This window comes from Pogona vitticeps, chromosome 3, assembly GCF_051106095.1.
Source record: "Pogona vitticeps strain Pit_001003342236 chromosome 3, PviZW2.1, whole genome shotgun sequence".
In the NCBI taxonomy this organism is placed as follows: Eukaryota; Metazoa; Chordata; class Lepidosauria; order Squamata; family Agamidae; genus Pogona; species Pogona vitticeps.
Genome location: NC_135785.1, coordinates 53,919,852 through 53,947,277, shown reverse-complemented (window position 1 = coordinate 53,947,277; position 27,426 = coordinate 53,919,852). Strand labels below are relative to the sequence as shown.

Sequence of the window (27,426 nt, the reverse complement as noted above, 5' to 3'; positions counted from 1 at the left end):
GTCTGGGTTGTCCGGGATATCCAAATCTTTCTGATATAATTCCTCTGTGTATTCTTGCCACCTCGTCTTGACGTCTCCTGCTTCTGTTAGGTCCTTCCCATTTTTGTCTTTTATCATGTTCATCTTTGCGCAAAATGTTCCTCTAATATGTCCAATTTTCCTGAACAGATCTCTGGTCTTTCCTTTTCTGTTATCTTCCTCTGTTTCTTTGCACTGTTCATTTAAGAAGGCCCTCTTGTCTCTCCTTGCTATTCTTTGGAATTCTGCATTCAAGTTTCTGTAACTTTCCCTATCTCCCTTGCATTTTGCTTCCCTTCTCCTCTCTGCTATTTCTAAGGCCTCGTTGGACAGCCACTTTGCTTTCTTGCATTTCCTTTTCTTTGGGATGGTTTTCGTTGCTGCCTCCTGGACAATGTTACGAGCCTCTATCCAAAGTTCTTCAGGCACTCTGTCCACCAAATCTAGTTCCTTAAATCTGTTCTTTACTTCCACTGTGTATTCATAAGGGATTTGGTTTAGATTATACCTGAGTGGCCCAGTGGTTTTTCCTAATCTCTTCAGTCTAAGCTTGAATTTTGCTATGAGAAGCTGATGATCAGAACCGCAGTCAGCTCCAGGTCTTGTTTTTGCTGACTGTATAGAGCTGCAAAGAATTATCCATGACTAATTGAAGAGTTCTCTCTCCATAGATAACTTTATTTTGAAAAAGCTACAGGTACAGAGAATAAAAGTCATCAGACTGTGTAGATCCTGACACCTTCCATTTGCTCTTGGAATTCTGTAATAAATATGTATGATTAAGGGATGTGGCTACTTTAGAAGTCTGAGAAGGAATCTGTTTACAGTGTGAATTTTACATATACAAAATTTTCAATATGCACTTCTCCTTTTCCCTTTTCTGTTAGGGTTTTTTAGTTGTTTGTGACTCGCATGTAGTTCAGAGCCTGCGCAGAGACTGAATTGTAGCATACAAGACCTGAGCAAAGCCTTTTGATGGGACCTCATCCCCACCATGCATACTTAAAAGTTGTGGGTCTCATTGTTCCATCTCAATTTCTTGTGGTATGTCTCAGCAGCAATGCTATGAACATTGGCTGACTTCTGGAGGTCTTTTCAATCCTCACAAATGTTTCTGAGCGTTAGCTGCCTCTTATAATTTTGTTTTTATTCTCCCCCCTCCAACATCTCTATTAATTGTTACTTTTTAGTAATGTTTTATGTACTACCTACAGAAATAGACAGTTAATGCAGATAAAAAAAATTCTGTTACCATTTTTTCACAAAAAGGGAAGTTATGTGCATTTTTAGTCTTGTCTGTATATCTCTAGATCAACATTCCCTCTAAGTTGCATGTGCGCACCCAGAGCTGCGTCACAGCTGCGCACAGACAGACAGCCCACCCCCGTGCGTATGGAGCGAGGCTCCCATGTGCTGGGACAGGAAATTAGAGGGAACGTTGCTCCCGATGTCATCAGCATATCTTGAGGTTTCCACTCCCCTCTTTAAAAACTGCTGTAAGTAGGAGGCTGGTGTCTTCCATCAACAGTCATCCCTAGTGCCCAGGATTTATGAAGCATGCACACACACAACACCCCCCCAAGATTGTGCCTTTGATTGCTCATCTAGGACTAGGTTTCAAAGATTACACAACTCAACATTATCTTCTCTATGCTTTGTACAACATTTTTAGCATTTCATACAGTTGAATTATTATATGGTACATTTGAATTATCATATTGTACTGTAGGAGATGCTTTAAATGTTGTCCCTAGAAAGAAAATAATAATAATGCTATGTTTTTTCCCCTGTTCTATTTCATGTGATACAGCCCTTGAAGAAAGTTGAAAAGGCTAATTTGAAATATGTCAGGCTTTTAATTTGGAATAAAGTGCATACTATAATTTTTTACATCCTGGGACCAGTGTCTCTCCTTGCCTAACAGCTTTGGTGGATGTACCAGTTCCTTCTTTGTAGTGGCCTCTGTGAATGCACACAAGTGGGTTTATTCTGTGCCTGCGCAGGACGTTCGGAAGATTCTAGAGCTTAAAAAAGAGTAACAATTTAGTGTCCCCCCCCCCCAGGAGCTAGCTCCTCCTCCTCAGTCCACCTTTTGGTTCCTTTTTTTCCGCCGGTTAGGTAGGACATGAGGAACACTAGAGTGATCAAGGAAAGGTTTTACCCTAACTTTTTGCTAGTCTTTCTTATTCTTCCTGATCTTTTTGTCTTAATTTTACTCCTTGTTGTTTCCCCGCAGCCATCAGAACCCCTGCTGTTCTTTTCATGCTTCTCCCTTCCCCTCGCCTTCCCCCCTCCAACAGTTGGAGTCCCCCCCCCGCATTCTTTTTATTTCTATTATGTTTTATGGCCCCTTGAGGCTTTAAGAGGTGGTCAGCTTGTCTCCGAAAAATCGGGCACAACAAATGCTTATTTTGTCTCAGGGAATTCCACCAAACCCAGTCATGTGCCGCGTGCAGAAACCTCTCCAAGCCAGCGATTAAGCTCAGGCTTCCGAGACTGAGATCCTTCCTTTACGAGAGAACTTTGAACCCTATTATGCAGGCGCAGACCCCTCCATTGTCTAACCCTCCTCACCCGGAGGCGGCCAAAACTACTCCCAGCCCGGCCGCACAATCTATACTTACCAAGTCAAAGGACTCTCTAAAGATTCCTAAATCCACCAAGGCCCCAGTCCAGTCCGATGATTCTGCAAAAAAGAAAAGGGATAAGGATAAGAACAAGAAGCAAAAGAAAATTGCTCAGCCGTCTCCTGCTCCCCTTCGTCCAGTCTCATTACCTGTGGAGGAATTATCAAGGGATGATCTGGGATTTTCAGACAGAGAGGAGAGAGCAGTTCCTCCAGCCCAGGCACTTAAGGGCGTACCTAGCATGTCTCCTAACTCAGGCCAATTTGGGGCTAACATACCCTCCAGCCCGGCCGTGGCCCATTCTAGCTCTCGATCTTCAGGGCGGGCAGATATTGACATTGAGTCGGAACAGGAGCTCGTGCATGATTCTCCGAGAAAGAGGATGGAGAAGTGTAAGCACACCTCTCCGTACCAAGGCTATGGTCATGAGGACCAATACTACCAAACCGAAGTCCAAGGCAGTATAGACATCACTATTTTGATTGGTACCATTCTTATGCATACCATGGCTTTGGTTTCCATAACGAGTACAGGGGACTGACCTATCCCCCATGTCCTTGGTATCATTCTGCGGCACTCCCATTGGGAACTCATCCTCAACATAAAGAGAACGTAATTAATTAATAGAATGTTACTCAAAATAGGCGTTTATTGCCTGCTGACACCTTCTGAGGCCTAGTTGACATATAGAGCAGCTTCTATAGCATTTCTTAATTTAATTCCCTTAGCCTCTGCAGAATAGGAAACACATCCTCATCCTTCTGTGTTTCTCAAATATTAATGGCTGGACAAGGGAGTTGAGAGCAACTGTTGCCTGTTAGCGTATTCTTTTACCTGTGACTTAAGAGCCAACCTCCAGTAGTTTAGCTTCTAATCTGCCCATATGTGCAAGTCAGAGACCATGAGGAAATATGACAAGTTACTTCTAGTTCTCTGAATAGTTATCTGTTTACTCACAAAACCTATCCCGGACATCTCCGCTGATTTCTTAATTCTTTTTTAAAATATTGGGCCACAACAATAGACTTGAGAGGAAGTAATGAGAAACAGGCCCACTGAGCATGTGTAGTAGAGACAGGACCCCAAATACATTTCTGAGCTCTTAAAATGTTCTGAACCAGATTCTTTTCATGTGCAATACCCATATTTGTGAATACATAGGTCACTACTACTTAACCTGTCCTCCTGTGTTATCATTTTGCACAATCTCATGCTTTAAAACATTGTTTTTGAGAAATTCAGTATGATTGCTGCTTGCCATGTTCTTTTCAAACTGTTTTTGTTAGATTGCTGCTTTTAATTTTAGGTGCCTTTCAGTGGAGAAATGTTCTGATTAGGCAAGAAATCAAAATTTTTCTCATTCATCAGAAATAAGTAGTAAAAAGAACATACACAACTTTATAGGCTGCAAAGGAGGGAACTGTCAATTTAATCAGTATAATTGATTTCATCATCTCTTTTCCCCCTTTTCAACATAATGTGCTTTTAATATAAAAACAGTGTGAGCTAACATTTTCAGTGATTTTATCTCAATTTAGAAAAGCTGGATTAACCCCGTACCTAAAAGATTACAAAATTTACATAAATGAGAAAAGCTCCCCACCATTAGAGCCCAAGAAGAAAATGCACCTGCTTTATTTAAAAGTGCAGCTTAAAATGTAATTGTTTAAAGTTACTTTTCCCTCTTATTTCACATCATTATGCACTGGTAGTGTAGTGGCTCTGTCTTACAAAGGCTGCTTCACAACAGTAGGCCATCTTGATAGCTTCAACATACAGGCACAACAGGGTGAATTTAGCAGTTTCATTTCTTAATTTCTTGCTTTTGTAGGTTTGAATCAGCCCCATAGTATGTTCATAAAGAGGGAGGAAGGAGTTCAATTTATACTGGTCATTAAGGATCCCTTGATGCTTATCGCAAGAGTGAGGTTATTAACCCTGATGTTCTTCTGGCCAAATTCAACTCTGATGATTACATTCTGCGACCTAAATTACTTTTGTAGTTTCCACTGGAGAGATTGACTTTTGTAGTTTTCTCCTGGAGAGAATGAGTTTTGCTTTTAAAAATCTTCTGTAACGAAGTGGCTGTGTTCTGTCCCAGAAATGGCTGCACCTTAGTTGTAGTGATATTGTTCTTGATATTGTTCTTGAGTCAGCATTTTTTATTTATTTGACAATTCAGACCTCATTTTCATTATAACGCAGTGTGTTAGACTGTTACTACCCTGTTTTCCCGAAAATAAGACCTAACCTGAAAATAAGCCCTAGTATGATTTTTCAGGATGCTCGTAATATAAGCCCCACCCCAAAAACAAGCCCCAGTTAAGTGAAACCCTGCCCTCCACCATTGTGCAGCCACCAGAAGAAAAAGGCAATACTGTATTTGAATAAATGTAGATTGTTGTACATGGAAAAAAAAAATCCTGAAAATCATCCCTAATGCGTTTTTGGAGCAAAAATTAATATAAGACCCTGTCTTATTTTCAGGGACACATGGTATGGTTCTCCATCTATAAATACTCTAATTATAAAGTCACAAAACAAGTCCATCTTGAACTGAAACATGAATCTTGATGTTCATGTTAGGCATTACACCATATTAATTTTTAAATAACTTGTGTAATCCATAGCTAATACTGTTTTAAACCTGTTCAGGTTGATTAACTGTTGATTGATAATTCAATTATATTTAAATAAACGTGCATATTATTGAATTCTCTAGGTGGATAGTTTTTTTAAAAAATAGTGAAGGCATTTTGGGACATCATTTTAATAAAAATAAAAATACCTGCTATAAATTTTTTTGTTTTCAGTCTAAAATAATCAGAGAAAACAGGTGTGTCCTTGTGTGAGACTAGAGGCGAGGGGGTAGAAGCCCTCGCTGGAGTGTTGTCGTCCTCTAAGAAAGAAAAGGAAGCACAGACTGACATGCCCACACCGGTCGTCATGACAGCTCATCAGGGTGTAGACACCAGGGACCTAGAGCAGGGGCTGGCCAAGATATCTATAGCCACTCAAACAGGAGCCGAAACAGCAGGAAAAGAAGAAAGTGGCAGAGCCATTGTGGAGGTGGGAATGGTGGATATAAAAGGGAACAGAGATGAGATACCGGGAGGTGGGGAGTTGATATGGGTGGAAGACCCATGGATGGGGAAGTGTGAAAAGGCCCGGGTGCCTTGGGAAGAGGCGGATTACAGATGGAGAAGAGGTCTACCACAGCGCCCCTCTTACTGGGGGGGAAAGGAAGCCCGGGAGTGGCGACGCCGGTTGCGGGAAGAGAAAGAGGCTGTGGAGAGAGAGGATAGAGAACGGAAAGCATGGCAGCTGGAGGAGGCCCGCCAGAGAGGGTACTGGCCGGACCGTGGGACTTATTACCCAGGGGAGAAACTCCTTCGACTCAGAGGGGAGAGACGAGGAGACCCTACCCTTGATCGACCCGGGACTAGACTTAGGTGATCCTGAGAACACTAACGCTTTCGCTAAGGGACCATGGAACGAAACTGGTTACAACCCGTTTATGCAAGATGTTTGCATGCCCTCGTGGGACCCGTTGTCAACAAGAGATAAAGTTGATATAAGTTTGAGAGTTACGAACCCTGAGTTAAAGGTTGCAATAAATACTGATTTTGACTTTATTCCAACTGAGCCTGTAGTCTCTGTGCAAAAAGACAATATTTATTTTTATTTATTTATTTATTGAGCTTATATGCTGCCCATTTAGACATAATCTACTTTGCGCGGCTCACAAACACGTAATAAAAACAATCAATATAAGGTAACGGTTCCCAACATAACTCAAATCAGGCCCCTTTTGAACTCTCACACCTTGTTTCATTGTCACAACCAAATATTTGCCTTCCTTTGTTAAAATAAAACTGTAATCATTTTATGTATTAATATATTATTTTGAGAGGAATATATCTGGCCCAACAGTGGCCAGAGGATTGGAAAAGATCAGTCTACATCCCAATCCCAAAGAAAGGCAGTGTCAAAGAATGCTCCAACTACCGCACAATTGCACTCATTTCACACGCTAGCAAGGTTATGCTCAAAATCCTCCAAGGTAGGCTTCAGCAGTATGTGGACCGAGAACTCCCAGAAGTACAAGCTGGATTTCGTAGAGGCAGAGGAACTAGAGACCAAATTGCTAACTTGCGCTGGATTATGGAGACAGCCAGAGAGTTCCAGAAAGATATCTACTTCTGCTTCATTGACTATGCAAAAGCCTTTGATTGTGTGGACCACAACAAACTATGGCAAGTTCTTAAAGAAATGGGAGTGCCTAACCACCTTATCTACCTCCTGAGAAACCTATATGTGGGACAGGAAGCAACAGTTAGAACTGGACATGGAACAACGGATTGGTTCAAAATTGGGAAAGGAGTACGACAAGGCTGTATATTGTCCCCCAGCTTATTTAATTTGTATGCAGAATACATCATGCAGAAGGCTGAACTGGATGAATCCCAAACAGGAATTAAGATTGCCGGAAGAAATATCAACAGTCTCAGATATGCAGATGATACCACATTGATGGCAGAAAGTGAGGAGGAATTAAAGAACCTTGTAATGAGAGTGAAAGAGGAGAGTGCAAAAAACAGTCTGAAACTCAACATCAAAAAAACTAAGATCATGGCCACTGGTCCCATCACCTCCTGGGAAATAGAAGGGGAAGACATGGAGGAAGTGACAGATTTTATTTTCCTGGGCTCCATGATCACTGCAGATGGAGACAGCAGCCACGAAATTTAAAGACGCCTGCTTCTTGGGACGAAAGCGATGACAAACCTAGACAGCATCTTAAAAAAGCAGAGACATTACCTTGCCGACAAAGGTCCACATAGTCAAAGCTGTGGTTTTTCCACTCATGATGTATGGAAGTGAGAGCTGGACCATAAAGAAGGCTGACCACCAAAGAATTTATTCTTTTGAATTGTGGTGCTGGAGGAGACTCTTGAGAGTCCCCTGGACTGCAAGGAGAACAAACCTATCGATTTTGAAGGAAATCAAGCCTGAGTGCTCACTGGAAGGACAGATCCTGAAGCTGAGGCTCCAATACTTTGGCCATCTCATGAAAAGAGAAGACTCCCTGGAAAAGACCCTGATGTTGGGAAAGTGTGAGGGCACGAGGAGAAGGGGACGACAGAGAACGAGATGGTTGGACAGTGTCATTAAAGCTTCCAACATGAATTTGACCCGGGAGGCAGTGGAAGACAGGAAGGCCTTACATTCCCGGTTCCTATGCATTATTTTTGTCTGCAGTATTGGACTTTCCTTTCACTTCCAGGCACGTCCACAGTTGAGCGTCCTTCTGGCTTTGGCCCAACCACTTCATTAGCTCTGGAACTACTTGTACTTGTCCTCTGCTCTTCCTCAGTAACATCTTGGATGCCTTCCGACCTGAGGGGCTCATCTTCCAGCATCATATCTTTTAGCCTTTTGTTTCTGTTCATGGGGTATTCTTGGCAAAGATACTGGAGTGGCTTGCCAATTCCTACTCCGGGTGGATTGCGTTTAGTCAGAACTCTCCACTATGATCTGTCTGTCTTGGGTGTCCCTGCATGGCATAGTCCATAGCTTCTCTGAGTTACCCAAGCACCTTCGTTAACTCTTAACAGAACATCCTACTTCATCCACTCTCAGCTGCCAACCCTCTCTCTCTATTCCAAACTCCAAAACTTCTCAGTCTCAAACTCACAATCTCCCTCTCCTCCTGCTGCAGAGACTCTTATATCTCATGACCCTGCCTCTCCTTCACTCTCATTAGTCCATGCAGAATAATGAGATAGGCGGATGCCACAGCCATCTCCCATCCAGCCTTTTCATGTGGTGGAGGAGGGAAACTGACCCTGGAGTCCTCACTCACCACTTCCAGCTCCTTTTCCTTCACAACACCCTCTCAGACTCCTTGAAAAGTAGAATAGTGTTCACTAGCCCACCCTTTTAAAGCAGGTGCCATCAGGGTGGAGAGTGGCAGTGAAGAATACTCCAGATGAGAACCCAGTACTTGTTATATGCATTGAGTGGGGAAGCCTTCCAGTAGTGCAAATTTGCATTTACGTATATTTTTCCAAGTCATTATAACAGGCTCAGAGAGCTGCTAATCAAGAATGGGGGGGGGCAAAGGATCAAAACCTCCCTATCCTATCTGAGTCCTGTTCCAAATCAAGTACCCTTGTGCCTCCTATTTACTTTTTTCAATGTCACTCACACAATTGTTTATTGTGTGAATGACAGCTTGTTTAGCTTGACTCTTAAAGGTAAAGAACATCTAAACTCATCTAAGGACTGGGAAGTTGATTCCCTTGGTCCTGGCTTCATTTTTCTAAATTACATGAAAATTGCAGCAGTCATTTAAAGTTGTACACTGGAGATAGTTCAGAAACATTTTATAATTACAGAATGTAATGGGCTATGTGAGCATTTTGAGTGTATTTTGAGAAATCTGCAGAGTATGGATCTGTATTATGCATTGTCTGTGTTTCAGCAGACCATTATTGAAATTGGTCAATTTAAAATGATACTGTATTAGTTACAGTAAGAAGTGGTATCTGATGAAGTGTATTTTGATCCACAAAAACGTACACTGAAATAAATCTGGGCATCTTTAAGTTTCCACATTCTGTCTTTTGTTTTTTCTCACTCTTTCTTTCTCTCTTATTCTTTACCCCTTAATTTTTCATAAGAAGTATATTGACAGAATGAATTGTATTATAACTGGTCATTATGCAAGAGGACTTTTGCTCATGCAATAAAATTTCTTTTCACCTGCCATGCTCATCCCCATGTCCATATCTGGCCCAGAGTCACTGATGAAAGGATACCATAGATACCATAGTTTTCATGTTCTCATATAGTTAAAAAAAATCTAACTTCATTTAAGTGCACAATTTGTGTGGATTTCTTTCCTTTCCTTACCATTCTGCACAAACTAATAATTATGTGTTGACAACTTGATTCCAAATTATGACAGTCCTTTCCAGGCTTTTGTACATATTGAGTACTCAGAAGTGCTTTGCCTTTTCCATCTTCTGGAAGCACCATGGGGCTGTGCAGCTCAATCACATCTGCACGGGCTAGGTCTTCTCTTAGGAGGCATAGCGGGGCATCAAACCCCCAACCTGTGCCTCTACAGTCAGGTGCCTAACTCACTGAGCTTCCAGCCATGTTTTCCACATATATTTAGTATCAAATAACTCTTGTGTCTACTGTCAATCTTTTGGGAAATTGCAGTGCTGATTTTTCAGTTGTGCTGGAGAACAGATTCATAGTTCAAATTTCAAAGTTTAAAATGTAAACATACCTGTTGACCTAGGATGTTCCCATCATAAGTTAAAGTAAAACCTTATTTCACAATGCCAGCATCTTTAAAATTAGTTAATGACTAAAATACCTAATTGTTAATTCATCAGATCTCAACATTCATGTTGATTCTTCTGATTGCCTATGTGTGTGGACTGAGCACACATATATTGCATTAATTTATAAGATATAAAAATGAAAAATATCTCAATTACCAATCGCAACACAAAAAAGTTAGATTGATAATTGAAGTAAGGCTTGTAATTCCTTAGTGGAGATGACAGGTAAGCCTTCCTTGGAATAATTCGATAGTAGGTAATAAAAATGTTGCTTAATTAATGTCAGTGTGTGTCTTTCTGAGACTTTGCATTTTACAGAACTGTGTAAAATGTATAAATCAAGGAACTCAACCAGAACGCAGTGTGTTAGACTGTTACTACCCTGTTTTCCCGAAAATAAGACCTAACCTGAAAATAAGCCCTAGTATGATTTTTCAGGATGCTCGTAATATAAGCCCCACCCCAAAAACAAGCCCCAGTTAAGTGAAACCCTGCCCTCCACCATTGTGCAGCCACCAGAAGAAAAAGGCAATACTGTATTTGAATAAATGTAGATTGTTGTACATGGAAAAAAAAAATCCTGAAAATCATCCCTAATGCGTTTTTGGAGCAAAAATTAATATAAGACCCTGTCTTATTTTCAGGGACACATGGTATGGTTCTCCATCTATAAATACTCTAATTATAAAGTCACAAAACAAGTCCATCTTGAACTGAAACATGAATCTTGATGTTCATGTTAGGCATTACACCATATTAATTTTTAAATAACTTGTGTAATCCATAGCTAATACTGTTTTAAACCTGTTCAGGTTGATTAACTGTTGATTGATAATTCAATTATATTTAAATAAACGTGCATATTATTGAATTCTCTAGGTGGATAGTTTTTTTAAAAAATAGTGAAGGCATTTTGGGACATCATTTTAATAAAAATAAAAATACCTGCTATAAATTTTTTTGTTTTCAGTCTAAAATAATCAGAGAAAACAGGTGTGTCCTTGTGTGAGACTAGAGGCGAGGGGGTAGAAGCCCTCGCTGGAGTGTTGTCGTCCTCTAAGAAAGAAAAGGAAGCACAGACTGACATGCCCACACCGGTCGTCATGACAGCTCATCAGGGTGTAGACACCAGGGACCTAGAGCAGGGGCTGGCCAAGATATCTATAGCCACTCAAACAGGAGCCGAAACAGCAGGAAAAGAAGAAAGTGGCAGAGCCATTGTGGAGGTGGGAATGGTGGATATAAAAGGGAACAGAGATGAGATACCGGGAGGTGGGGAGTTGATATGGGTGGAAGACCCATGGATGGGGAAGTGTGAAAAGGCCCGGGTGCCTTGGGAAGAGGCGGATTACAGATGGAGAAGAGGTCTACCACAGCGCCCCTCTTACTGGGGGGGAAAGGAAGCCCGGGAGTGGCGACGCCGGTTGCGGGAAGAGAAAGAGGCTGTGGAGAGAGAGGATAGAGAACGGAAAGCATGGCAGCTGGAGGAGGCCCGCCAGAGAGGGTACTGGCCGGACCGTGGGACTTATTACCCAGGGGAGAAACTCCTTCGACTCAGAGGGGAGAGACGAGGAGACCCTACCCTTGATCGACCCGGGACTAGACTTAGGTGATCCTGAGAACACTAACGCTTTCGCTAAGGGACCATGGAACGAAACTGGTTACAACCCGTTTATGCAAGATGTTTGCATGCCCTCGTGGGACCCGTTGTCAACAAGAGATAAAGTTGATATAAGTTTGAGAGTTACGAACCCTGAGTTAAAGGTTGCAATAAATACTGATTTTGACTTTATTCCAACTGAGCCTGTAGTCTCTGTGCAAAAAGACAATATTTATTTTTATTTATTTATTTATTGAGCTTATATGCTGCCCATTTAGACATAATCTACTTTGCGCGGCTCACAAACACGTAATAAAAACAATCAATATAAGGTAACGGTTCCCAACATAACTCAAATCAGGCCCCTTTTGAACTCTCACACCTTGTTTCATTGTCACAACCAAATATTTGCCTTCCTTTGTTAAAATAAAACTGTAATCATTTTATGTATTAATATATTATTTTGAGAGGAATATATCTGGCCCAACAGTGGCCAGAGGATTGGAAAAGATCAGTCTACATCCCAATCCCAAAGAAAGGCAGTGTCAAAGAATGCTCCAACTACCGCACAATTGCACTCATTTCACACGCTAGCAAGGTTATGCTCAAAATCCTCCAAGGTAGGCTTCAGCAGTATGTGGACCGAGAACTCCCAGAAGTACAAGCTGGATTTCGTAGAGGCAGAGGAACTAGAGACCAAATTGCTAACTTGCGCTGGATTATGGAGACAGCCAGAGAGTTCCAGAAAGATATCTACTTCTGCTTCATTGACTATGCAAAAGCCTTTGATTGTGTGGACCACAACAAACTATGGCAAGTTCTTAAAGAAATGGGAGTGCCTAACCACCTTATCTACCTCCTGAGAAACCTATATGTGGGACAGGAAGCAACAGTTAGAACTGGACATGGAACAACGGATTGGTTCAAAATTGGGAAAGGAGTACGACAAGGCTGTATATTGTCCCCCAGCTTATTTAATTTGTATGCAGAATACATCATGCAGAAGGCTGAACTGGATGAATCCCAAACAGGAATTAAGATTGCCGGAAGAAATATCAACAGTCTCAGATATGCAGATGATACCACATTGATGGCAGAAAGTGAGGAGGAATTAAAGAACCTTGTAATGAGAGTGAAAGAGGAGAGTGCAAAAAACAGTCTGAAACTCAACATCAAAAAAACTAAGATCATGGCCACTGGTCCCATCACCTCCTGGGAAATAGAAGGGGAAGACATGGAGGAAGTGACAGATTTTATTTTCCTGGGCTCCATGATCACTGCAGATGGAGACAGCAGCCACGAAATTTAAAGACGCCTGCTTCTTGGGACGAAAGCGATGACAAACCTAGACAGCATCTTAAAAAAGCAGAGACATTACCTTGCCGACAAAGGTCCACATAGTCAAAGCTGTGGTTTTTCCACTCATGATGTATGGAAGTGAGAGCTGGACCATAAAGAAGGCTGACCACCAAAGAATTTATTCTTTTGAATTGTGGTGCTGGAGGAGACTCTTGAGAGTCCCCTGGACTGCAAGGAGAACAAACCTATCGATTTTGAAGGAAATCAAGCCTGAGTGCTCACTGGAAGGACAGATCCTGAAGCTGAGGCTCCAATACTTTGGCCATCTCATGAAAAGAGAAGACTCCCTGGAAAAGACCCTGATGTTGGGAAAGTGTGAGGGCACGAGGAGAAGGGGACGACAGAGAACGAGATGGTTGGACAGTGTCATTAAAGCTTCCAACATGAATTTGACCCGGGAGGCAGTGGAAGACAGGAAGGCCTTACATTCCCGGTTCCTATGCATTATTTTTGTCTGCAGTATTGGACTTTCCTTTCACTTCCAGGCACGTCCACAGTTGAGCGTCCTTCTGGCTTTGGCCCAACCACTTCATTAGCTCTGGAACTACTTGTACTTGTCCTCTGCTCTTCCTCAGTAACATCTTGGATGCCTTCCGACCTGAGGGGCTCATCTTCCAGCATCATATCTTTTAGCCTTTTGTTTCTGTTCATGGGGTATTCTTGGCAAAGATACTGGAGTGGCTTGCCAATTCCTACTCCGGGTGGATTGCGTTTAGTCAGAACTCTCCACTATGATCTGTCTGTCTTGGGTGTCCCTGCATGGCATAGTCCATAGCTTCTCTGAGTTACCCAAGCACCTTCGTTAACTCTTAACAGAACATCCTACTTCATCCACTCTCAGCTGCCAACCCTCTCTCTCTATTCCAAACTCCAAAACTTCTCAGTCTCAAACTCACAATCTCCCTCTCCTCCTGCTGCAGAGACTCTTATATCTCATGACCCTGCCTCTCCTTCACTCTCATTAGTCCATGCAGAATAATGAGATAGGCGGATGCCACAGCCATCTCCCATCCAGCCTTTTCATGTGGTGGAGGAGGGAAACTGACCCTGGAGTCCTCACTCACCACTTCCAGCTCCTTTTCCTTCACAACACCCTCTCAGACTCCTTGAAAAGTAGAATAGTGTTCACTAGCCCACCCTTTTAAAGCAGGTGCCATCAGGGTGGAGAGTGGCAGTGAAGAATACTCCAGATGAGAACCCAGTACTTGTTATATGCATTGAGTGGGGAAGCCTTCCAGTAGTGCAAATTTGCATTTACGTATATTTTTCCAAGTCATTATAACAGGCTCAGAGAGCTGCTAATCAAGAATGGGGGGGGGCAAAGGATCAAAACCTCCCTATCCTATCTGAGTCCTGTTCCAAATCAAGTACCCTTGTGCCTCCTATTTACTTTTTTCAATGTCACTCACACAATTGTTTATTGTGTGAATGACAGCTTGTTTAGCTTGACTCTTAAAGGTAAAGAACATCTAAACTCATCTAAGGACTGGGAAGTTGATTCCCTTGGTCCTGGCTTCATTTTTCTAAATTACATGAAAATTGCAGCAGTCATTTAAAGTTGTACACTGGAGATAGTTCAGAAACATTTTATAATTACAGAATGTAATGGGCTATGTGAGCATTTTGAGTGTATTTTGAGAAATCTGCAGAGTATGGATCTGTATTATGCATTGTCTGTGTTTCAGCAGACCATTATTGAAATTGGTCAATTTAAAATGATACTGTATTAGTTACAGTAAGAAGTGGTATCTGATGAAGTGTATTTTGATCCACAAAAACGTACACTGAAATAAATCTGGGCATCTTTAAGTTTCCACATTCTGTCTTTTGTTTTTTCTCACTCTTTCTTTCTCTCTTATTCTTTACCCCTTAATTTTTCATAAGAAGTATATTGACAGAATGAATTGTATTATAACTGGTCATTATGCAAGAGGACTTTTGCTCATGCAATAAAATTTCTTTTCACCTGCCATGCTCATCCCCATGTCCATATCTGGCCCAGAGTCACTGATGAAAGGATACCATAGATACCATAGTTTTCATGTTCTCATATAGTTAAAAAAAATCTAACTTCATTTAAGTGCACAATTTGTGTGGATTTCTTTCCTTTCCTTACCATTCTGCACAAACTAATAATTATGTGTTGACAACTTGATTCCAAATTATGACAGTCCTTTCCAGGCTTTTGTACATATTGAGTACTCAGAAGTGCTTTGCCTTTTCCATCTTCTGGAAGCACCATGGGGCTGTGCAGCTCAATCACATCTGCACGGGCTAGGTCTTCTCTTAGGAGGCATAGCGGGGCATCAAACCCCCAACCTGTGCCTCTACAGTCAGGTGCCTAACTCACTGAGCTTCCAGCCATGTTTTCCACATATATTTAGTATCAAATAACTCTTGTGTCTACTGTCAATCTTTTGGGAAATTGCAGTGCTGATTTTTCAGTTGTGCTGGAGAACAGATTCATAGTTCAAATTTCAAAGTTTAAAATGTAAACATACCTGTTGACCTAGGATGTTCCCATCATAAGTTAAAGTAAAACCTTATTTCACAATGCCAGCATCTTTAAAATTAGTTAATGACTAAAATACCTAATTGTTAATTCATCAGATCTCAACATTCATGTTGATTCTTCTGATTGCCTATGTGTGTGGACTGAGCACACATATATTGCATTAATTTATAAGATATAAAAATGAAAAATATCTCAATTACCAATCGCAACACAAAAAAGTTAGATTGATAATTGAAGTAAGGCTTGTAATTCCTTAGTGGAGATGACAGGTAAGCCTTCCTTGGAATAATTCGATAGTAGGTAATAAAAATGTTGCTTAATTAATGTCAGTGTGTGTCTTTCTGAGACTTTGCATTTTACAGAACTGTGTAAAATGTATAAATCAAGGAACTCAACCAGAATGCTTCTTGGGGTTGTTAATTTAAGACTGTCACTTCCATTCAAAGTCATATTCCTCAATATTGATTAGGTGAATGCTATGTTCAGACACAAGAGGCAACTGTACACATGTACATCACCAGATGGGCAATAGCAAAATCAGATTGATTATATTCTCTGCAGCCAAAGATGGAGAAGCCAGACATCCTGGAGAGTGAAGTCAAGTGGGCCTTAGAAAGCATGGCTAACAACAAGGCCAGTGGAGGTGATGGCATTCCAGTTGAACTATTTAAAATCTTAAAAGATGATGCTGTTAAGGTGCTACACTCAATATGCCAGCAAGTTTGGAAAACTCAGCAGTGTCCAGAGGATTGGACTGCAAAGTCCAATCCTCTGTAGTCACCAAAGCTACTAACATGAATTTGACTCAACCCTGGGAGGCATTGGAAGACAGGGGGGCCTGGCATGCTCTGGTCCATGGGGTCATGAAGAGTCGGACTCGACTTAACAACTAAACAACAACAATGTTCAGACAAAATAAAATTAAACCACAGTAAGTGGATCATAGCTAGAGATGTAGGTATTTGAATGCGAATATCCCCACACAGGTGGTGATAACAAGGGTCCAACCCCATGGGGCCGGATGGTCCACTCACAATTCCACCACTACCACAACCTCTGTGCTCCTGTCTGATCACTCTGGAGATCATGATCGGTGAGCCACTCTTCAACCTCGCAGAGAGGCTTGTTGTCCCACCTCCTCCCAGGAGTGGCGAGCCAATCATGATCTCTGGAGTGATAGGACAGGAGCATGGAGGTCGTTACAGTGGCGGAATTGTGAGTGGACCATCCAGCCCCATGGTGCTGGACCCTCGTTATTGCCACCTGTGCGGGGTTATTCGCATATGAATATGAATACCCCCATTTCTAATCATAGCCTGTGAACTGGTTTTCTAAATTGTCCTGTATCTTAGCCAAAGTGTGGTCTGATTTGCTCAATTGTAAGGCAGGATGGCCTTCTCAAATCTCTTGCTGTACAGATGTGTTGGAATGCAATTGCAGTAATTCCTAGCTGGAGTATTATCTTATAGAAGGATCGGTTTTGACTGGTCTTCTCTGTCACTTGTATTTTCTCCATTTTGGAAGAGGTGGGATATAGGCAGTAAGAAAAATGTAATTATGGTTATCCTGACACAGTCTGTTGTGCCTGTCTCTTTCTCTCTGTCTATAGATGGCAGAAAAATTAATCATTAGTTTGAAAAATCTTAGCAAAGTTTGAAAATCCCCTGCTGGTTAAATATTGAACTTGCTGTGATAAGTAAGGTAACTTTACTAAAGTGCTGCCTCTCTAGGGCGCTTCTTTGAACTCCACAAATTTGTTCACTGGTTTCATATTGGTATTGATTTTAAGGCAGCTGTCAGAATGTAGCATGTCTATCAGGAAGAATCATGGAACTTCAGCAATGAAAAACACATAGTGTCATTTGCTTTCGGAGTTCAAGTCTTACTTGTTCAAGTGTCCCTAGGAAATTGGTTGACATAGTTTAAATAACACATGCAGGTAGGTCCTTATGCAGGATGCTATTTCAGGTTGAGGCTTGGAGCTATTACTATTGGTTCTCTGTCTGAGAAATGTCAGTGTTCCTCTTGAATGAAGAGTGGGAAAATATATTATTATGCTTTGCCATTTATGGTCATAACGCCTTCTACAGAGATAAGACTTTCTATATGTGAGGTCCCTATGTCATTATTTTCCATTCAAAAGATTAAACATGAAGGAAGTAATGGATTGAGAGAAAAGATATATATAGAGAAAAGACAATGTTGCATATTAAGATAATGAGGAGAATTGTTGATATATACTGAGAGTAGGAGGTTGGAGTAGGAGATAACGATTTAGGAAAGTAGAAAGATAATTATTTTTAAATAAGTATGTATGAGGAAATAGATATGTTGGAATGGAATGCCAAGATACAGGAGACAGCAGTGGAAATGTGCAACAGAAAATACTAGAATAAGTCTGGGTGATTCATGATAAGTGACATGACAGCGTATGGCAATGAAAATAAGAATAATAGTCATACAGGCTTTGGGAACAATATCAAGAAATTTCACACTGTATTATAAATGGTTGCAGATCTCAGAAATAACACTCAGATCTACAAAAAGCAGCAATATTAGATCATACTGCGCTGATATTTAACAGATACTTAGGTTTTTGGTAAAAAACCTATTTCTGTTTTAATAATTTTGATTGACTGTGACCGGTATTTTATTATAACAACAACAACGATGATATTGTAATAACTGGAACAACTAAAATGATTAAGAGGCAAGTAAAGGATGTGAAAAACAGGCTGCACCTGGTCCAGATAAGCTGCACAGATTTTTGTTAAAGCATCTAACAAGTCTCCATCAATGTATAGCAGTGCAATCTGACCACTTTCTTCAAAATTCTACAACTGAAGACTGGATGACAACGTGCCGCACATTTCTGGTAATAAAAGATAATCAAAAAGGCAATGAACACAATAATTATCAACCTATTACATGCCTTCCAACAATGTTCAAGCTCCTCACAGTAGTACTGACAAGATCAATATAAAATTACTTAACTGAAAACTCGCTATATCCAACTGAACAGAAAGTGAAGAAAACCGCTAAAGCTTACACCATTCATCAACAGCCTCATTTTCAAAGACAACAATGGCAAAGGCAACTTCCCCAGCAGCAATATCAACATCAGGCTTCTCAGGGGTATAGGCCTTACAGGAGCTCTCAAGGTAGATTTTCTCAGCAGTCTTCTATTGCTCCACCCTACAAACAGCAAACATCATATAAGCATCAATCTTATCGCCAACCCAGCAAGAAATCCAAGCAATACCTTTGACTGCATCAACCCTCTGCTTCAGGACCATCATACACGGCTGGCCCCATTTTACCACAATTGGCAAAAGATATCAAAGGACAATTGGGTACTGAACATCATCAAATTCGGCTACCAGCTAGAGTTGGTAGAACTTCCTCCTCTAGGGTATGTGCAAATGACAACATCCAATCCCACCCTGGAGGAGGAGGTTCTCACACTGCTCCAAAAGAAGGCAATACAGTGGGTCCCTCGTCAGGACATCCTCAGGGAGTTTTACTCCCGGTATTTCACCGTTCCAAAAAAGGATGGAGGTCTCAGACCTATACTGGACCTCAGGGACCTCAACATTTACCTTCAGCCATGCCGGTTTCAGATGGTCACCCTAGAGTCCATCATCCACCTGTTGAAAAAGGGAGATTGGTTTGTGGTTATAGACCTGAAGGACGCATACTTCCACGTCACCATACACCGGCATCACAGGAAGTATCTACGGTTCATAATCAACAACAAGGTCTACCAGTATGCGGCCTTACCATTCGGCTTAGCAACGGCTCCACACACATTTACAAAGTGCATGGCTCCAGGGGCTGCATTTCTACGTCTACAGGGTGTCAAAGTATTCCCGTACATCGACGATTGGCTCATAGTGTCGCCATCCAGACGGAAAGCCATTCAGGACACAAAGTTCGCCCTCCACACCCTACAGAGTCTAGGTCTCACCATAAATTTTGACAAATCTACCCTACAGCCCTCTTGAGTTATGAGTTATATAGGAGCAACACTGGACTCCAGAAGGGCAAGACTCTTCCTTCCTCCAGAGCGCATCTACAAACTACAGACCACTCTTCAAAAGTTTCAACCACATGCCCAGGTGTCAACACATCATACACAACATGTGCTGGGTCTCATGGCCTCAATTACAGCATCCTTACCACACGCCAAGCTAAAAATGCGCTCGCTACAAGCTTGGTTTCCCCATCATTTCGACCCAATGTGGGAGGATCCGAGGAAGATCCTAGTCACCCTAGAGCTGGCAAAACAACTACAGTGGTGGGTTTTCTGACTTCATCTACTCATGGGCCGCCCATTTCGACCTCTGCAACTCTCTGCTCAAGTAACAACAGATGCAAGCCCCACAAGCTGGGGAGCTCACTGCAACGGTCATACCATACATGCCCTCTGGTCACATCGCCAAAGAGGACTCCACATCAACCATCTGGGGATGCTAGCAGTGATCAAGTCGTTCAGAGCCTTCCTGCCACTGATACAGGGTCGTGGTGTGCAAGTTGTAACAGACAACACCACGACCTTGTACTACATCAACAAACAAGGCGGGACGAGGTCCTTGTCCCTTCTCTACCTTGCGGTGCACCTGTGGGAGTGGTGTTGCCACCATCACATCTATCCAGTAGCAATCCACATATCCACATCAGAGAACCAACTGGCAGACGAGCTGAGTCGCCGGAAGGGACAATCACACGAGTGGGAACTGGACAACGATGTATTCCAGATGCTGTGCAGAAGATGGGGTCATCCCACCATCGACATCTTTGCTTCGCACATGAACAGGAAGTGCGAAAGGTATGCATCTCAAGCAGGCAGGGGCCTGGGTTCCCAGGGAGATGCCTTCATGATACCATGGCAGGACCACCTTCTGTACCTGTTTCCACCGATCCCTCTGATCCAAAGATCTCTAGTCAGGATCAGACAGCACAGGTTGTCAGCAGTTCTCATAGCACCATACTGGCCACGTCAACCATGGTTCTCTACTCTGAAGGAGTTGGCCACCGAGGTGTTCAGACTTCCACAGTTGCCACATCTGCTGACTCAGGACTCAGGGAGCGTTCTACACCTGGACTTGGACTCCCTCCATTTGGCTGTGTGGAGGATCTGCCTGAAATCAAAGAGGTGTTAGACAAGTCCAAAAAACCGTCTACTATGCTCTTATACAAATATAAGTGGAATAATTTCCTTCATTTTGCCACTGCCAGAGATCTCCAGACTTCTCCTGTATCCCTACAGACTTTGCTCCTTTATCTCAAACATCTTTTTGATCTCGGCCTTACCTTGTCGACCCTCAAAGTGTACATTTCCGCAATAGTCTCTTTCCAACCTAGGGACTCAGAATCTTCACGTCTTTTTTCTCATCCTACATTGAAAGCCTTCTTAAAAGGACTAGTCAACATCCGTCCTCCTACAAGGCCCCCAGTAACTCAGTGGTCCCTTACATTGATTCTACAATCACTCATGAAGCACCCCTTTGAGCCTATGGCTTCATGTGTTGTTTAGTTTCTTTCCCTAAAGACTCTGTTTCTAGTTGCAGTTACGTCTGCTAGAAGAGCAAGTGAGTTGGCAGCCCTAAGGTATGATCCTCCTTACCTGCAATTCTATAAGGACAAAGTTATGTTGTTTCCAGATGTTTCATTCCTGCCTAAAGTTGTTACAGACTTTCACCTCAATCAGCCTATTTCATTACCTACCTTGTTTTCTGATGCTTCATCTGACGTTGAAAAGATGCTCCATTCCCTGGATGTTAGAAGGGCGTTAGCATACTATGTTTCCAGGACAAAGGACTTTCGGAAATCTGAAAGACTTTTCCTGTGCTTCTTTGGACCACACAAGGGTTGTCCAGCATCATCTACCTTGTCACGGTGGCTTGTCTCCACTATTACTCTTCCCTACCGACTTGCAAGTCTATTACTCTTCCCTACCAACTTGCAAGTAAAGATGTGCCTGAAGGTCTTAAAGGACATTCCACCAGGTCCATGGTTACATCTACTGGCCTACTACATGGTGTGGACATTCCAGACATCTGCAAGGCAGCTACTTGGTCCAGATTGTCCACTTTTGTCACCCACTACAGGCTGGACCTTTGGGCAAAGAAGGAAACGAGTTTTGGAAGGGCTGTCTTGTCATCTGTCCTGCAGTGACGGCCCTCTTTCCGGTAAGTTAGCTTGTCAGTCACCCAAATGTGTGATTCACAGAGACCACGATGAAGAAAGAAAGGTTACTTACCTGTAACCATGGTTCTTCAAGTGGATCTCTGTGAATTCACACATTCCCACCCGGCCTCCCCACTATCCGTCAGTGCTTATGTTATAATGAGCTCTTGCTCTAGCAATGGCGGATAAATGGAACTGGAGGCGGGGAGGGAATGGAGCATGCGTGCTAGGGGCAACCTGAACTTTGTATCTTTTTCAGAAAAGCTCTAGAAGGTTCCAAAGTTCCAGCGCAGGCGCTGATTTAACTCAAATGTGTGAATTCACAGAGATCCACTTGAAGAACCATGGTTACAGGTAAGTAACCTTTCTTTTTGCCACTACTAAATGAACAACACAAAACTAGTTCCTGCTAAGATTACATCATTTATGGTTTTGTGACTTGTACTTGGAAGCAACTTGTTTCTGTTCACATATAACAGGAAAAAAAATTGGCATGTTAACATTGATAAATCACTTTAGCTGATAAATTGTTGATTTGGGGGATGTGCGTGCTTTCAGTTTTACTGAAATTCTGCAGTAATTCTGGAAGAATATTTAGAGTAGGTTGACCATAAAATTAAGATTATGAGAGATGAATCCTTGAAAAGATTTTACTTTTTTGTTCTTTTAACCTGTCTAGATGATTACATAGGGATAATGAGAGCAGGTACTGAAATAATTCTTGCAGTATTTTGCCTGTTGAAAGTGAAAATTCATTACTCTGTGCAGTCATACAAACAGAATCAGGCCCTCACAGATCACCCTACAGACACCAAAAACAAAAAGAGAAGCAAGAAAACAACCAACTCAAACTAATAACCAAATAATTAAATAATGTCATCTGTCTTCTGTGATAAAAGTAAAGCATTAGTCATAACTACTACCTAAGAAGAAGAATGTCCTTAAAGGCTTCTTTAAACAGTGCTGTTTTTAATAATTTCTTGAAAGTTGGAGGGAGGGGGCCTGATGCATCTTCAGTGGGAGACTGTTCCAGATTGAAAGGGGCACCACTGAGAAGATTCAGTTCCTTGTTGAAATTGTCCTCGGTTCTTTTGCATCAACAAGGCCTGGGAGGACCAGGTGCAATGAACAGCAGATCTTTTGGAGAGATGCTCTGACAGGTAGGTTCCACCTCTAGAAGCAAATCCTGCTTCCACAGTGATACCAGTTGTCCCAAGAAGCAGATGTTATATCTGTGGAGAGAATCAAATTTATAGGAGCCATTGTCCACATTTGACAATGGACTTAAGCTCATGAGCCCTATCTAATTTATGTCACATAATGGCTGAAATCTGTTGTTTAGTGTAATATAGGGCATGTGAATCAATGGGGTTTTGCTGAGTCAACTTATCCTATAAGCTCTGTTGATTCAAATGCAACTTACTATGCTAAGCAACAGGATTTCAACCAATGTGTGTTTTTAAAAAGGTAATTCACGGAAAATCTCAACAAATTAAATTAGCATGTTCTCCAGATTTTTGCAAAGTCATTTGATCTAGTGATGCTCCCCCAAAACATTTTCATGCTTCTCATTGCTAAAAGATGATTCAATTTCAATTCAGCCTTTGCAGGTGCACTTGAAATTAGATGTTGGCAAAGTCTGTTCAATTCTTCTGTCCCAACATCACAGACATTTTATTTCAATAGTTTCACCATCATTTAAAATTCAAATAGGAGACTACATATATCAAAGGAAAGTTATGCACTAAGAATCACCATATTCCAGACAAGTAAACTTCACTAGTCTGTCTCAAACATAAAGCAGTAACTCTTAAAAGAACATTTTTCATCTCCTCTCCCAGTTGCTGTTTACTGTTTAGCAGTGTGGGAGAGGCACTGTTCTTCTGTTTTAGGCAGACCCATTCAGTGAAGAAACTCTCTACCATTCTTATACTACATGCTGCCAACAGAATACAATGCAAATTCATTTCTAAATATGATAATTCTAAAGCTCTGAGGAAAGTGCTTTGTTATGTCCTTCAGGTTATTATTGTTATTTGCCATCAAGTCAATCCCACTTATGGCGACTTCATGAATGAGCAATCTCCAGAATGCCCTGCCCTCAACAGCTCTGCTTAGCTATTAAACGTAAGCCTGTGGTTTCCTTTAGGGAATCAATCTCATATTTGGTCTCCTCTGTTCCTGTTGCCTTCAACCTTTCCCAGCCTTATTGTCTTTTCCAGAATATCCTATCTTCTTATGATATACCCAAAGTAGGACGGACTCAATTTAATCAATTTTTACTATAGAGATAGTTGAAGCTTGATTTTATCTGGGAGTCACTTGTTCATCTTTTAGCAGGCTGGGGTATCCACAAAGCTCTCCTCCAGCACCACATTTCAAATGATTTTTTTTCATGTCAGTGTTCTTTATTGTCCAGCTTTCACACCAATACATGGTGATTGGAAATTCTATAGTATGGATGATCTTAGTCTTCATCTCCTTTGAGACATCTTTACCCTTCATGATCTTTTCCAGTTGTTTCATTACTGCCCTTCCAAGTCTTTGTTTTCTTCTAATTTTTTTTTTGCTACACACTCGATTTAGATTGATAATTGAACAATGATATACAAAATCTCTAACCATTTCAAATTTTTCATTGTTAACCTCAAGTGTTAAGATAATCAGGACAGGCCTTCCTCTCGATCTTGCCACCTTTACAGGTGCATTTGATGGGTAAATGAGAGAGGGCCTTTTTGTTTGCTGCTCCCAGACGCAGGAACTCTGGCATAGGAGACTAGACTGGCCCCATCTCTATTGTCCTTCCTCCAGCAGGCGAAGATCTTTATGTTCAGGCAAGCTTTCCCTGAGTGAATGGCTGCCAAGGGTTTTTTTTAAATGGATTGTTGTACTCTGGGTCCTTTTTAAGCAGAAGATTTAAAATTGTTTAAATAAACAAAATAAATTTATTAAATTTTTGATGTTTCTTTCACCAATTTTCACTCTTTCATCTGAATCTAGTCTGGCTTTCTATATGATATGTTCTGCATACATATTGAACAGATAAGGGGATCCAATGCACCACTGTCTAACACCTTTGCCTATAGGAAACCATTCTGTGTCTCCATATTCTGGCCCAAGGGTAGCTCCTTTTCCACAATAAAGGTTGTACCTTAGGACAATCAAGTGCTGAAGCACACCTATTTCATTCAGAACCAACACATAGTGTTGGTTCTGTGATACACACAGTCAAAAGCTTTGGTGTAGTCTATGACTGATCTTCTGAATCTCTTTGGTATGCTCCAGTAGCCAGCAGATATTTGCATTGTGATCTCAAGTGCCCCTTTCTTTTCAAAATCCATCTGGAACATCAGACATTTCGTATTCCATATAAGGTAAAAGCCTTTGTTGCAACACCTTGAGCCTCATTTTGGTTGCATGTGAAATTAAAGCAGTGGTCCTTGGCATCTCCCTTTTTGAGAATTAGAATATATATCGAGCATTTCCAATCTGTGGGCCATTGTTTTGTTTTCCATATTTATTGGCATATTTCTTGTTAGAATTTTGGCAGATCCAGTCTCTGTGGCTTGAAACAGTTATATCAGTATCCCATCTACCCTTGGTGATTTATGTCTTCCCAGTGCTTTCCGAGCAACTTTCACTTTCCTTTCTAGAACTCAATCAATCTGCAGGATCTTCATCATAGGATTCCTCTTTCAAGGAGTTATTCTTTTATCACTTCAGTATATTGTTTCCATCTTCTCTTTATTTTCTCCTGCTCAGATAAAGTGCTTTCCTGTTGGCCATTCATTATTACTAATCTAGGTTTACATTTTCCTTTGATTTCTTGGATCTTAAGGTACATATGTAATATACAGACTGCATCCAGCCCAAGAGACATATTCATGGCCGCTTGGTAGAACTGCATAAATTCTACTGAGTCTCAAATGTAATGAGTCTTTCTAGTCATCCTTTTATTTTGAGATATTTATCTGAATATGTCACAGCAAAAGTTTCATAGAAAAGGCCTCGGACAAATACACTTAATTCATTTTCAACTCTTTTTTTATCTATAAGAGAGAAGAGGAGGATAGCCTGTGAAGTTTATGGAAGCAACTCTGCCCCATCTCCAAAGCTCTTATTGTTCCACACTGGGAGGGGTGCATTCTTCCCCTTCTCAATGGGAAGGATGAAGGTTGAGAAATCTGCTTCATTTTTCCTCTCTGGTAAGAAGGCAAGTGAGTTAGTGAGGAGGGAATTGATGAATGATTGGAGATAACTAGGGGGTTAGAGAGTTGCTAGGTTTCTCCTCACTTTTGTTAGTGGGATTCCCTTTATTACCTGTCATCCTCAGTCATTGTCCAGTTGGATGGCAAGGGCAGACAAAGGAACTTGCTATGTGCAAAGAATAATGTGGAATCCAATGCCTCTGTCTGCACAGGAAAAAAATGGATATAGGCATGAGGAAAAGAGGTAAGGCCAACTGCTAGGGCTGGAACATTTCCCCTCCACTTTTCTGTATCAAGATATTAAAAACAGTTTCTTTTTAGACATTTAGACATTCTGACTTGAAGCTTTAGCTTACAAGAGAATAGAGAATAAAATTATAAACCTAAACACAAACCTAAACCATTCTAGCTAGTGGGCTTCAGTTCTGAACAGACATTATAGCCTTGCACTCTAAATAAATAGCATTATCCAAGATGCTCATCCTGTGCATAGGGAAGCTGTGCCTTGAATGCTGAATGTAGTATAACCTGCTTCTCTTTCCATTTGAGTGAAATGCAAGGTTTGTGTTTTAGGGATGGGGTAAGGAAAGGAAACTGTTGTAAAATAAGTTGAATGAGAAATTACCCTACTAATTTATTAAAATTTTGCAAAAGTCAGTAGTCTGAACAAAAAGAGTGAGTTGGTATTGTGCATATTTTCTCTCAAAAATAACACTTTAAAATTTTAAAAAATATATTTACATTAGTGCCTAAGCTTTCCGTTTGTCCAGGTTTTTTTAGCTGTGTAAACTATCTCTGTGGCTTAAAGCAACTAGAATTTTACTCATGTATGCTCTTCCATTGAGGTGCATGTTTTGTGAATTTGCTTATTGCACAATTAGAAAAAGCATGTGGATGTGAAATAACTAGGTGTAAATAGTAATGAAATCCTTGGCATTCATTCATAAGGATTGTTATGACACTCTGGGATGATTTACTTTTAAGCTGCTCAGGATTTTTAGATGTTTTCATGATCTTGCAGGGTGGAAAGAATGATTCAGCATTAGTTGAATAGGTCCTGCATCAGTTTACCTCCTGGAATGAATTTGTCCAAACTGGAATAATAGAAGGAGGCTGATAGAAATTGGTAGTTTCCAAGCAGAGCTTTTGAAATAAAAGGAAATTGACAGAACGTTCTGAAGAGGAAATGTTTTTACTATACTTTGATTCTTCAGCTGACATGTTACTAAAATAGGTTCATTCAGTGAAATAGAAACTTGAGAGTATATTTTCATCCTACACATTTTAAGGTAGGGAGCTACGAAGCTGAATCTAATTCACATGGTGTAGCGCAGGGGTCTCAAACTTGCGGCCCAGGGCCCAATTGCAGCCTGGGGGAGGATAGTTTGTGCCCCCCCTTAATATGAAACTTTAAGGAGCGGGAGCGGCGGCGGCGGCACCGAACTGGCAAGTGCGGGGCTTCCTCCCCACCTCTTAGGGACTGGGTCCCACCTGCCCCCCCTGAAGTGCCCACGTGTCCAGAAGGGGAGCGCTCTCCCTGCCCAGCAGT

The 27,426-nt window shown here is 41.4% G+C and overlaps 2 protein-coding genes across 44 annotated transcripts in view; one reads left to right on the top strand and one right to left on the bottom strand.

Annotated features, from left to right (window-relative positions):
• The window catches only part of BTRC (beta-transducin repeat containing E3 ubiquitin protein ligase), a 204,153-nt gene that overhangs the window by 115,783 nt on the left and 60,944 nt on the right, over positions 1-27,426 (top strand). The gene's annotated exons all lie outside the window — the stretch shown is intronic.
• LOC144587889 (uncharacterized) overlaps positions 1-27,426 on the bottom strand; it is a 54,634-nt gene that overhangs the window by 4,019 nt on the left and 23,189 nt on the right. Inside the window, exons 3-8 of one of the 33 annotated variants that reach the window (XR_013543098.1) lie at positions 20,388-26,081; positions 19,080-19,127; positions 18,530-18,675; positions 18,222-18,352; positions 2,643-2,704; positions 1,897-2,042 (exon numbers count right to left, since the gene is read on the bottom strand). Coding sequence is in view for 3 of the 33 variants with exons in the window: in XM_078389446.1 (XP_078245572.1) it covers positions 2,643-2,704; positions 20,088-20,316 (291 nt within the window). In the remaining 30 variants the exon portion in view is untranslated. The other 32 variants (XR_013543092.1, XR_013543106.1, XR_013543096.1 and 29 more) reach the window with 32 other exon arrangements.